The sequence below is a fragment of the Aquarana catesbeiana genome, linkage group LG06 (assembly GCF_042186555.1).
Source record: "Aquarana catesbeiana isolate 2022-GZ linkage group LG06, ASM4218655v1, whole genome shotgun sequence".
In the NCBI taxonomy this organism is placed as follows: Eukaryota; Metazoa; Chordata; class Amphibia; order Anura; family Ranidae; genus Aquarana; species Aquarana catesbeiana.
In genome coordinates, this window is record NC_133329.1 from 250,754,233 (window position 1) to 250,767,925 (window position 13,693).

Sequence of the window (13,693 nt, forward strand, 5' to 3'; positions counted from 1 at the left end):
AATTTTTTGAACAAGGGGACAGTGATCCCTGAACTTACCTCTCCCACAGGTGAGGCCATCTCCTTCCCAGAGGCTATTTTACAAGCCTTTTATGATTTTTAGCAATCTTTATATACCACCACACTACCCTCGGGTTTAGACACAGAGAGGTTAGCATCTCTCCTGGATCCGATAGCCCTTGGTTGGCGATCCGATAGCCCTTGGTTGGCTCTCCGATTCTGAAAGATCTCATCTAGTTACTCCAATTACCGCAGAGGAGGTTGAAATTGTAATTAACTCCCTATCCACTGGCAAAGCTCCTGGCCCAGATGGTCTCCCGACTGATTTCTATGTATCACATGGTAACACGCTAGCCCCCCGGCTGGCCGCCCTATTTACACATTGCCTGGAACAGGGCTCTCTCCCATCTTCTATGGCACACGCACATGTTATCCTCATCCCTAAGAAGGACAAAGACCCCAAACTATGTGCCTCTTATAGACCTATAGCACTCCTTAATACTGACCTCAAAATCCTAACTAAACTTCTCATCACTAAACTTAATCCATTACTTCCCTCTCTCATTGACTCGGATCAGACCGGGTTCATGTCCCATAAGTCTACAGACATCAATTTGTGTAGGTTGTTTACTAACCTCCATACAAGACATGACAATCAGGGTACTAGAGTGGTTGCCTCTCTCGACATTGAGAAGGCATTCGACTCGATTGAGTGGCCTTTCCTGTGGGAGATTCTGCGGAGAATGGGGTTTCCACTGGTATTCATTCGATGGTTACAGACTATCTATCGTTCGCCGATGGCTGCCATTCGCTTAGGGGGTCGTCTGTCTCCGGTTTTTCAACTTTCTAGGGGTACAAGACAGGGCTGCCCTCTTTCTCCGGCACTTTGTGCCATTGCCATGGAACCAGTGGCAGAGGCACTATGTGTCTCACCACATATTAAAGGTCTACGGCTGGGCTGGCTGGAGGAGAGGGTGGCCTTGTATGCAGACAACCTCCTTCTCTTCCTGAATGACGCTGGCCCCTCCCTGCAGGGGTCACTGTCAGTCCTTGAAGAATTCTCTGTAGTAAAGGGACTTAAGGTTATTTGGGGTAAGTCGCAGCTCCTGGCTATTGATGCTGAGGCTAAAAAAAGGTGCTTCGGCTTCTCTTCAGCTGCAGTGGGTGGACAAGTTTACCTACTTGGGGGTGTGTATCTCAGGGAACGTGACTGACTTAATTCCAATGAACTTGTTTCCAGTAATCAACTCAGTCAAAGCCAAGCTGAAAGCATGGGAGAACCTCCCCCTGTCCTTACTGGGCCGTGTTAATCTCATCAAGATGAAAATCCTTCCCAAGTTTACATACTTGTTTCGTAACTCCCCTCAATGGATCCCCAAATCATTCTTTTCCCAACTTAACAAAATTTTCTCCTCCTTTCTTTGGGGTCCACGCCCCCCCCGCTTTAAGCTATCCACCCAGGGGCGGATCCAGGGGGGGGGCAACGGGGCAATTGCCCCCTCCGAGAATGCTGGTGGGAGGGCAGGCAGCTGGAGAGAGAGAGCGGACGTCCGGGCGGGTGACAGTCTGAGACTGACAGTGACAGTAAATGTCACCCTGACTGTCAGTCTCAGACTATCACCAGCCCGGCCGTCCGCTCTCTCACCCGCCCACTGTCAGTCACTGACAGTGGGCGAGTGAGAGAGCGGACGGCCGGGGGGGCTGGTGACAGTCTGAGACTGACAGTGGGGTGGGCGGGTAAGAGCGGACGGTCGGGGGGGCTGGTGACAGTCTAAGCCTGACAGCGGGGTGGGCGGGTGAGAGCGGACACGGCCGGGCTGGCCGCTGGTGACAGTCAGAGTGGGCGGGTGACATTTAGAGAGCGGCCGGGCTGCTGGCCAATCAGGGAGCCGGCGGGCGGGGAAGCAGAGAGATGACATCATCTCTCACCACCCGCCCTGCATCCCTGCAGTTCCGCCCTCACTGTGCAGGTAGCTACGGGCAGCAGAGAGATTACATCATCTCTCTGCTGCCTGACTGGTAATCTGCTGCCTCACCCTCTGGGAAACAGAAAGTGACAATTGTAGCTGTAGCAGGCAAGTGACAATCCGCAACATGGGGCAGATGATGTGGCAAGTGACAATTCGCAACGTGTGGCAGATGATGTGGCAAGTGACAATCTGCATCTGGTGGCAGGCGACGTGGCAAGTGACAATCTGCAACTGGTGGCAGGCAACATGGCAAGTGACAATCCGCATCTGGTGGCAGGTGACGTGGCAAGTGACAAACTGCATCTGGTGGCAGGTGACGTGGCAAGTGACAATTGTAGCAGGCAAGTGACAATCTGCATCTGGGGGCAGGTGACGTGGAAAGTGACAATCTGCAATGTGTGACAGGGGATGTGGCAAGTGACAATCCGCAATGTGTGGCAGGTGACGTGGCAAGGTGACAATCTGCATCTGGTGGCAGGCGATGTGGCAAGTGACAATTGTAGCAGGAAAGTGACAATCCACATCTGGGGGCAGGTGACATGGCAAGTGACAATCTGCAACGTGTGGCAGGTGAAGTGGCAAGTGACAATCCGCATCTGGTGGCAGGCAACGTGGCAAGTGACACGCTTGGGGCTCCCACTGACTCTGCATTATGGTGAGTTGAACTATTTCATTTTATATAACAATGTAATAATAGAAAAAATGCGCTTCAATCATCCTGACACCATAACAACCATGGTGCTGCGATGATTGAAGCGCCAACACCAGCCATTTCCCTGATAAATTCCCCCCAAAAAACGTATTTTCTGGCAGTGCCCCTCCCGAGACTAGACTCTGGATCCGCCCCTGTATCCACCCTAATGCGCCCTTGTTCGCAGGGGGGTTTAGCATTCCCGGAATGTCACAAATACTTTATAGTGGCTCAATTGGTCACTGCATTTTGGTGGCTTGTTCCAGACAGATCCAACTCGGCTTGGGCCACTGAGGCTGCGGTATTGGGATCCACAGAGGCGTTGTCGAATCTCCTTTTACGGGGCCCCAAAGCTCCATACGACCTAACCCCTTCCATGAGTACTACCCTTAGGGCCTGGAGGGAAGGTCTGATCTGTGAAAAATATCCTCTGACCGCTCTATCCCCGAACATCCCACTCTGGAACAATCCCAACCTGCAGCACTTTCTTGAGCTCCCTGACCCTGTGATATGGGCCAGGTATCATATCAAGGTTCTCTCAGACATCACATCAGACCTAACAATATTCTCCTTTGATCACTTAATGTCTCATCACAACGCCCCACTTTCGCACAAATACAGATACCTACAGTTGTCCCATGCTTTCAGGGCTCAGTTCTTGCCAGGTGAAAGGCAGATGGTGCAATCTGACCTAGAGCGGATTCTGCGATTTGATTGTACCAAAAAACCCACCTCAGTGTTATATGCACATCTCCTTCGGGTCTCTTCTCCTGAGCTGTCCAGGCTCCATCAGCAATGGGGCCAGGATGTTCCGGAGTTGGACTCTGAGGACTGGGAGGATGTGTGGGACTTCCCATTTAAAATACTGGTTTCCTTGAGAGATCGCCTCATTCAATACAAGATTGTCCATATCTTACTCCCGTTCGGGTGCACAAGATGAGGTCTTCTCTCTCACCGGAGTGTGATCATGCCCCCCGCGGACTATATCCACAATTTCTGGTCCTGCCCGGTAATTACAGATTTCTGGTCACAAATTCTTTCAGAGATGAAAGTATCTCTATGCTGCTAAGTATCTCTATTGCTCCTTCCCCAAAAATATGCCTGCTGGGGCTGGTGGACCCTGTTGGGTCTCCTGCTGTTCTATGCCAGGAAGTCCATTGTCCTAGGCTGGAAGCGGAGGTCTTCTCCCTCTATAGGCTCATGGAAGTCACTTGTTAACACTGTGATACCCCTTTATAAGGACACCTATACACACAGAGGGTGTCCGAAAAAACATAACAGAGTCTGGAGTAAGTGGTTAGCGGAACCCTCCACTGCTTTAACAAATTAAGTAGCCTCTCTGATATATAACAGCCTTTCATAATGTCCTACTAGACTAACCAGGGTTGCGAGAGTTACTCCGGGTGTGCCAGCCCTATGTTAGCCCTCCCTTGGAGCAGGAGCCATGACAACTTGTTGTTGTTGTTATACCAATGGTAGTCGTAGATAATTTAATATTCCTGGATATTATAACAATACTTTATGACCCCTGCGTGGGTCCATTCCCTGCTGAAGGCCAGATGTTGGGTGAGCTGCTGTGCGTCTGTATTGTTTTGTGTTTGTCAAGGAAATTAAAAAGTTTTTCAAAAAAAAAAAAAGATCAAAGGGATGAACTTCAGTCTGCAGATGAAGTCAGTTTAACCACTTCAGCCCCAGATAGGTTTTACACTCTTCATGACCAGGCCAATTTTTGCGATACGGCACTAAGTTACTTTGACTGACAATTGTGCGGTTGTGCGACACTGTACCCAAATAAAATTTATGTCCTTTTTTTCCCCACAAATAGAGCTTTCTTTTGGTGGTATTTGATCACCTCTGTGGTTTTTATTTTTTGCGTTATAAACAAAAAAGGAGTGACAATTTTGAAAAAAAAAACAATATTTTTTACTTTCTGTTATAAAACATATCCAATAAAAAAAAAAAAAAATTCTTCATCAATTTAGGCCAATATGTATTCTGCTACATATTTTTGGTAAAAGAAATCACAATAAGCACATATTAATTGGTTTGCGCAAAAGTTAACGCGTCTACAAACTATGGGATATTTTTATTGCATTTTTATTTTTATTTTTTTACTAGTAATGGCGGCAAGCAGCGATTTTTAGCAGGACTGCAACATTGGGGCTGACAAATCGGATACCTAACTGACATTTTTGACACTTTTTTGGGAACCAGTAACACTAATACAGTGATCAGTGCTAAAAATATGCACTGTCACTGTACTAATAACACTGGCAGGGAAGGGGTTAACATCAGGGGCGCTCAAAGGGTTAAGTGTGTCCCTAGGGGATGCTTTCTAACTGTGTGGGGGATGGACTGACTGGGAGAACACAGAGATCCATGTTCCTGCTTAGCAAGAGCACAAAATCACTGTGTACTTCCCTGTCAGAACTGCGATCTGCCTTGTTTATATAGGCAGATCACCGTTCTGCCTCTCTGGGGAACGATCACGTCCGCCGGACACGCTGATTGGCTCCCACTCTGGCCCCTCACGCACGCTCCCGCTATCTATTGCACAAAATGACCTACAGGTACGTTGTTTCACGCAATAAAGCCACCTTTCTGCAGTATATTTGCAGTGGGCGGTCTTTAAGTACTGTATTTATTGGCGTATAACATGGCGGCCTCTGTAATAGGAAGTCCCGTTTCCTGGGTAGCCATTGGACCACTGTTCTGTCTATCATAGCAGATTCTCACTGTATGTAATCTGTCGGCGCTCGTCCCGCCCCCCTCCCTGTCCCCTTTAGGCTGCAGATGGTCATCGATCAGGCTGCACTGATGGCAATGGTGCGGCTGATGCATTGATGGCAATGGTGAGGCTGCTCTATTGATGGCACTTGTGAGGCTGCATTGATGTAGACTGACAAGGCTGCATTGATGGCACTTGTGAGGCTGCATTGATGTAGACTGACAAGGCTGCATTGATGGCACTTGTGAGGCTGCAGATGGGCATTTGATCAGGCTGCATTAATGGCAATGGTGAGGCTGCAGATGGGCACTGACCCTTATTTTGCTTATGTTCCTTATTTACATTTTTTATTTCCTTAAACTTCCCTCTTAAAATGAATGTGCGTGTTATACGCCTGTGCGTGTTATACGCCAATAAATATGGTAGTTAAAGCGACCTGTCAAGAAAAAAAAAAGATTTTATTTTTTATTAAATTGTTCCTCTGTTTAACCCCTTATTAACCCTTAATTTACTCAAATCCTTATTAACTCCGTATTCTCCTTTTCCATTTAATTATTATTTTCCTGCTGATTTATGTTTTTTAGTTCACTTCTATTTTATAAACTACACATTGAAAAAAGCACAAAATAAAAAATTAAAAAAATATATTGAATTTGTTAATAACTTTTCAATGTTTTTTACCATTGCTGACAGCTGAATTGTAAACAAAAAAGTTGCGGTAGGTATCGATAATTGGTATTGGTGAGTACTAAAAAAAGTATCGGTACTTATTCTCGTTGTAAAAAAAAAAATTTAGTATTTATTGCATTTCTTTTTTTTTTTTTTTTTATTAGCCCTGTTGGGGGGCTTTGGTGAGATATTAGGGGTCTAAAAAGACCCTTGACATCTCCCCTTTTGAGACAGAGAAAGGGAGTGAGGACACAGATTCCCCAGTCATTTTCTCTGCAGCCTCAGCTGTAGTGAAGATGACTGAACAGAGACAGAGGCTCCTATTCATTCGTAAACTAATTACACATTTACAGGCCCCTTCCTCCCCACAGCAACTGGCAGGAGAGGAGAGGAGGAAAGCCGGCAGGGCTGCGGGGAGGGGGGGGAGGCAGAGGAGGACACAGGGAGCCAGAGGAGATTGGTGCCTGTAATTGCCTCCACCACTGCACTGATCATCCCCGACTGTCAACCATGGAGGAATCAGTCATGGGTGCAGTGTACGACAGAGCACAGTGGGCCCCACCCCTCTTGGGGCCCATGTTCATGAACTCCCTGCACCCATGAATGACACGACACTGGTTGCACTGCCTTGTCATATGCAACATTCTCACTGATAAAAACCTGCACACTTTTCTAGCTCAAGATGCAATTTTTTTTGTCTTGTAGAATTATTACCAACAACTGTCCAGGCTTACATTACAGCATTTGCTGTTTTACAGGTACAAGACTACTGTATTGCTGCTCACTGCAATATCTGGAACCCTTGATGCCCTCCAATATCTTCTATCATTAGGGGCAAACTGGAAAAAAATGGACAGCAAGGAAAACAACATAATCCATTTAGCTGTGCTTTACTTTCATACGCACATACTGAAATACATAATAAAACTAAATATTCCAGAACTGAATGTATGGCAGCATCTTGTAGGTAAGGATAATCACATATTTTGAACACTGTTATTAAATTAAATTATTTGACTCATTTGTACCGGTTGTATTGCTACTATATTACTCTAGCATTCAAAACTCAGTATTCTGCATCAATATTAGGAGTAGAAAGCATAAGCAAAAAAGGCTAAAATGCCATCAATTTTTTTTTATTTAATAGCATACATACCAACATAATAAACTATTTAAACCAGTGTTTCTCAAACTTTTTTCAGTCAAGGCACCCTTTAAAAATATGCACAGTCTTGGGGCACATGGGTTTACTTAGGTGTATACCTGTGCAAGGGCTGCGTTCTGTATGACAAAGAGGGAAGGGGTCAGGAATGCATAAGTCACAGAGTGCAGGGCTCAGGAGTGGTTATCACACAAAATACAAGGGTCAGGTTGCACAGATTGCAGGGATCAGAGGTTTGTAACACACAGCCTAGTGTACAAAATACTAAATTACTTCTCATCCTAGTGAGTTCCTCAATGACTCCAACTCCCCATCCAGTACAGTTTTTCCCCTTAGACCTAAACTCCTCTCAGTACAGACCCCCTTCACACACTACCCTATAGTGCTGACCCCCTTTCTAGCCCTCAGTACAGGACCCTCCAGTAGACATACCCCTCTCACTCCAATCCCTTGGTACAGACCTCCACACCCAGCCCCATTTAAGTACAGGCCACCCCTTCACGACAGACCCCCCTCTATTATGGGCCCCTCCCTCCCTCCCAGTACAGACCCCCCCCCCCCGCAAACTCACTCATCAGATGCAATGCAAACCTCACATGTAGCTGCAGCAGCTCATTCCTGTGAAAATCCCACTTACTATGTGGCCTTTTATATGATGTCTCATTCATATGCAAATCCTGCAACGATTTACATTTGACACTGTAGCAGGGTCAGAGCCTTTGCCGGACAGAGCCTCCGTACACAGGACTCAGGTAAAAATGCAGGACAGTCCTGCACAATCCAGGACTGTTGGGGGGTACGCAAGTAATGTTTCAAGAATACATTCATATAGACATCATAGCAGTTAAAAGGGCATATACAAAAGTATATACAAAAGCAAGAACATGTGCACCACAGTTATGGTACATACAGCGCCTGCATCAAGGAAAGAAGAGAGGAAATTGTGAATTTTGTTCACGTATCCATAAGTAACATATGGCAAATAGCTAGCCTGTGCTTTAAACATGTGACATTATTGTTTTTATGGTTCCAAGACAATACAATAGATCCAAACAACCCAACTTCTGTGGAAGTGGTCATATGCAGTATGTCTTTCATTTTATGTATCCTATCCTTTGCTTCTATAATATTGTGTAGTTTCAGTAACCTTCCCATTGATGTGGGATTCCTAGGTGGCTGCCACAACAAGGGGATCAATCCCTTCCTTTCTAAAAGAGAGCACATATAGGAACCAACACATGGAGGGGTAGCATGAAATAGAACAAATAGCAGGTTGCTTGGTACCTGTTGTTGAGTAGCTTTCTCAGTTAAGCCCTTAATCACCATTCAGAAAGGTGTTATGACTGGGCATTCCCACCACAATTGCTTACATTATAGGGATTAGCCTGAGATTCCTTCTCTAAACATTTGGTAAATCGTGGAGAGTTGTCTAAGGTAGGCCTTAGAAATATTTCTGGGTTGAATGAGTTCGACTTCTTAGATGATGCAATGATGGTGGTGCGATTTTCTTTCCTGCAACCACGCTCGATTCCTCCATCAACACAGGCAGTGTTGATGGGGGAATCCCTACCATGGAGCCATTGTGTTCTCCTAGCGGGGTGGGGGTGCTGGGAGCCGTCCCTGCTGGGAGAACAGTGATTATTGCTAGCGGCTCTATCATCTAGGAGCATGTCTCACTCCATGGAAGAATTACGATAGCAAAATTGGGGGGCGCACACCACATAGATCAACCACATCTGCTGGTAAGCTAACAGAGGCATCAACAACATTCCCTGCATCTTGGCCATGTCCTGCTGATGCTTTGACTTCTATGAGTAAGCCCAATCAGAGTAAAAAGCATTAGAGGGGTGTGGCCAAGATGGGGGGACTGTAGCTGAAACCTCTGTTAGCTTACCAGCAGATGTTGTTGATCTGTGTGGCGTGCACCCCCTATTTTTACTATCATCATGAACGCATGTTTATGCTTAACATTTATCATACAATTCAGCATTTCAGTTAATCTGTGTACCCTTAAATCTTCATTTTATTTGTTTCAGAAATGTTGAAATCTAATGATTCTCACAGAAAGGAAATGGCTGCCAGATGCTTGGAGGTTCTTTGCATTTTAAAAGAACAATTCTGGAAGGACGTTTATGAAGCAGGTCTTAATTTTAGTTTATAATTTGTACAATATTTTACAGCCTTTTAACAGCTCATAAATAGATGCTCATTTTGCCTATTTTTGCTGTTATATAACAATATGATGAATAAAGGCAGCCATACCAATTTACTTATTGTTTCTACAAAATGGTTTCTTTACAAAGGACAACTGTACCTTTGTACAATTGCCCTTTAATACATTTCCCCCACATTCCCATCCCCTTGAATACATCTCATTAGGATACATACCATCAGCCCAGATTCAGTGTTCTTTACTGTGCGCCCCTGCTCCCATATTGTGCTGTAAGTGTAACCCAAAGCAACCAATCAGTGATTACCCTTTTATTGTACAATAGTCATGATGCTGTGATCAATAGTAACCACTGAATACCAATCATCAGTGTACCGCAGCAAATCTTACTGCAGTGTTGAGCAGTTTTCTGATGTAACTCATAGCAACCAATCACTTATTTTGCCATCACAGTAATATAACCTATAGTAGTCATTGCTGGTGTCATTGGGAGGAACTATACCCCATTGTTGGTGTCAGTGGTGAACTGATGTGAAAACAGGCTTAAAGAAAATATATATTGACCCCTCTATGAAGGTCCTTGTTTATGTACTTCTCATTATATGATGACAATTTTTTCCCAGCCGTGCTTCTGCATTGTCACCCTGTCACATGCACCCCTGGTTGAAACTACAGACAACAGTGTTAATACATCGTGCAGGCATGGTTTAGGAGGCCCATTTAGAGCAATAATGTGCAGCCAATGCTAGAGCAAGTGCATGTAGACAGTAAGTGGCTGAAAAAGAGACCAGAAGTACTGAGTTGCGAAAAAATGTAAACAAAGTGTTTCGTTGAAAATTGGCAATTTTTTATGATATGCAGTGCTTTAGTGAACAAAATGTCATCCAGGTAGGGTTTTATCTACTTCACGGATGTCAAATTGCCATTGAAACTAAAAAAAATACTACAGTTTTACTATTGTATTCTAAATATGCATTTGTTAAAAAGAGACTGTATATGTCTTTATTCTAGGAACAGTTCCTTGCCTTGTCAACCTATTGAAAAGTAAGCAAGTTAATCTGGAATGTTTGGCTGCAGGGATTTTAAGCAATATCTCCAGTAATGTTCCTGTTGCAAAGTGTCTAGTGGAGGCAGAAGCCATACCCATACTTATTACATTGCTGCAGTCCAAATATCCTGAGCTTCAGTCTCGATGTTCGGTTATTTTACATGACATTGCCCAGGTTGATGGTAATCAGGATAGCATTGCACAAATGGTAAGCAAAGGAGGTAAAGTTATGAAATTAACTAGTTCCCACCCAGGCCAATCCTGACGTTTCTCTCTTACATGTAAAAATCTGTATTTTTTTGCTAAAAAATTACTCATAACGTCCAAACATTATATTTATATTTTTTTATCAGAGACCCTAGAGAATAAAAAGGTGGTCACACAGTATTAGTACAGAAATATTTCAAATGCAATTGTTTTGGAAAAAATATACAGTACTTTAATGAATTTTAATTCATTTAATTATTGGGACTATGGGACTTAAAATGCGCCATAGGTGACGTTTTAAAAATCTTTACAGGTTACCAGTTTAAAGTTAAAGAGGAGGTCTAGGGCTATCAATATTGCTTTTGCTATTACTTTTGCGGCAATACCGCACATGTGTGGTGCAAACACCGTTTACATATGCGGGTACGGCCTACGTATGCGTTCACTTCTGCATGTGAGCTCAAGGGAACAGGGGCACTTTAAAAAATGTTTTATTATTTATTTATTTTATTTTTATTTTTACACTATCCCTTCATTTTTTTATCACTTCTGTATATCCCTTGTGATAGAAATAAAGCATGACATGTCCTCTTTATGGAGACATCTGGGGTCTCTAAGACCCCAAATCTCTTCTCTACCCTGGAAAGCATGAGATTAAAAAAATAAAACATTGATCTCTGCTTTCCAGGAAAAAAAAGGCACTGTTTACATCTGCCAGAGCCGGAAGTGATGTTGTTTCCGGCATTCGAGGATCATAGAGATGGCCGGAGACCATTCGGTGGTAACCTACTGCCAGATTGGATCTCGGGTTCTTCGATTACGTGGGAGAGCCCGGATATGCGCCAATGGGCGGTGGGGGGGAACCCCCCTCCTGCTGCCTGTAAAAGCAATCCAGCAGCTAATCAGCCGCTGGGATGGATTTTACGTTAGAGGGAATCGCCGATTGAAAAGCAGAGGTATCTGGATGATGCCTGCAGCTACTCTTCAAGTCCAGGACGTCATACGATGTCCTACGGGCGGGAAGTGGTTTAAGTAAGACAGAGTCCTACTTCTTAAAAAAAAGGGTCACATTAATGTGAGCCATAGAAAATACGATATTCTTCCTTGCAACCACGGGTTGCGAGAAAAAAAATGGATTGATTCCCCCATCAGCACACTCAGTGTTGATGGAGAATCCCTCCCTATTGTGTTCTCCCGGCGGGGTTGCAGAAAGCCGTCCCTGCCGGCAGAACACAGTAATTGTTGCTAGCGACTACTGCTATGGGTTGTACAATCAGCCTGCTTATAGGTGGTTTGAATCTCTGCCCATAGGTGGTCTTGAATTGCTGAACCAGCCGGTGAAAAAAGTCCTGCAAGCAACATCTTTGGAGCATGTTTGGAGCACTTAAAAAAAGCGCTTCAAAAACACCCTTCTCCATTGGAATTAATGGGAAGTACTTGAAAAGCAAAAAATGGCTCTTTTTTCTTTTTTTTTTCAGGTCACGTTGTCACGTGACCTGAAAGAAAAAGCCCCCCGGCTAGCGCCTCAAAAGCGCCCGACGTTTTATGGGCAGTTTTTTAAGCACCTCAGTGTGAAAGGGGTCTTACACATTTGTATTGGTATTAGAAGATAATTTAGATCTTTTCAGTGTAAAGATAATTTGGTAAGTATGTTCATACCAGGACAGCATTCATTAACACTGGCTTAACCTGCACTCTTGAATCTGTTCCAAGCAGTAAATCACAGTGCATATCTATTTGTTATATCATATTTTTACATGAGTCTTTTTAAGCACAGTTAGGCCCTCCCATTAGACTGTATATAAGCAATAAAAACCCAAAAGGTGTTCTCATCCACTCACACTCTAGTCCAAAACTAGAAAATAATATTTTGGCTATACATGCACTTTAAATGTGGCATCAGATATCAATAGGATCAAAATAAACACAGCTAAATGTATGGGTTTACCATCATAATATGGAAATCAACATAAAACAAATACTTCTGTGGTAGATTCCGGGTATCTCAAAAACAACAGTTAAAAGTAATCTATGTACATACATGTCATCTAAATTTACATTTCCAGTGGATTTTTTGCCAAGCTGATGATCCATACTTACCATGTAATTTTTCTGGTCACTGAAAAAAAATGTATACATTATTTTATGGTTATACTGTATTTTCTTCTTATTTTTAGAATGGATTTTTTGCCAAGCTGATGATCCATACTTACCATGTAATTTTCCTGGTCACTGAAAAAAAATGTATACATTATTTTATGGTTATACTGTATTTTCTTCTTATTTTTAGAATGGAATCTCACCTTTGGTTAATCTGCTGCATGAAGATTTTGAAGATGTATTGGTAAATGCTATTAACTGCATCAGAGCCTTATGCTTAAAAAACCCAGCCAACCAGAAGGCTGTCAAAGATCAAGGAGGCATCCCATTACTTGTAGACTTTCTATCTGCTAAATCTGGTAAGTAAGCCTTACATTTCATGAAGAATAAGACCAAATTCTCCATGTTTGCATAGGATAAGTTTGGCAATTTTGATCCATTTACTGAACAGTCAAATCGCACCATTGTGATCATCCTCAGTTACCTGAACTAGTATTACAATACAGATAAATGGGTTTCTAGAAGTGCAGTAGTGCTTTATAAAAGGCAATTTGTTGATTTTAATAAATTTTAAGCAAGTAATAGTAATAAACTATTTAGCAAAACCATGAGCTTGTGATAATCATTTCTCTCAACATTTTGTTTCAAATCCTGTTTATATTCATTCATTTTTTTTTCTTTGAAGACGTGCTGATAAGTGCATCTTCAGCTGCTATTGCAGAGCTTGCTCGAGGAAACAAACAGGTCCAGGATGCTATAGCAAAGGAGAATGCAATTGTTCCTCTTATTAATATAATTAGACTAAAGAAACTCAGTAACCAGGTGAAAGCTGCCATGGCTATAGAAGCACTTGCGGATCATAATGCTGCTATACAAAAAGAGTTTCTGGACAGATCCACATCAAGGCACATATCAAAGCTCCTCAAGGCAAGAATTTTTTTAACACTGG

The 13,693-nt window shown here is 43.4% G+C and overlaps 1 protein-coding gene across 1 annotated transcript in view; it reads left to right on the forward strand.

The window, feature by feature from the left end:
• ANKAR (ankyrin and armadillo repeat containing) overlaps nt 1–13,693 on the forward strand; it is a 122,863-nt gene that overhangs the window by 66,229 nt on the left and 42,941 nt on the right. Inside the window, exons 10-14 of the mRNA XM_073633179.1 lie at nt 6,816–7,024; nt 9,256–9,360; nt 10,401–10,645; nt 12,935–13,103; nt 13,430–13,671. Coding sequence (XP_073489280.1) covers nt 6,816–7,024; nt 9,256–9,360; nt 10,401–10,645; nt 12,935–13,103; nt 13,430–13,671 — 970 coding nt within the window. The remainder of the gene's footprint in view (nt 1–6,815; nt 7,025–9,255; nt 9,361–10,400; nt 10,646–12,934; nt 13,104–13,429; nt 13,672–13,693) is intronic.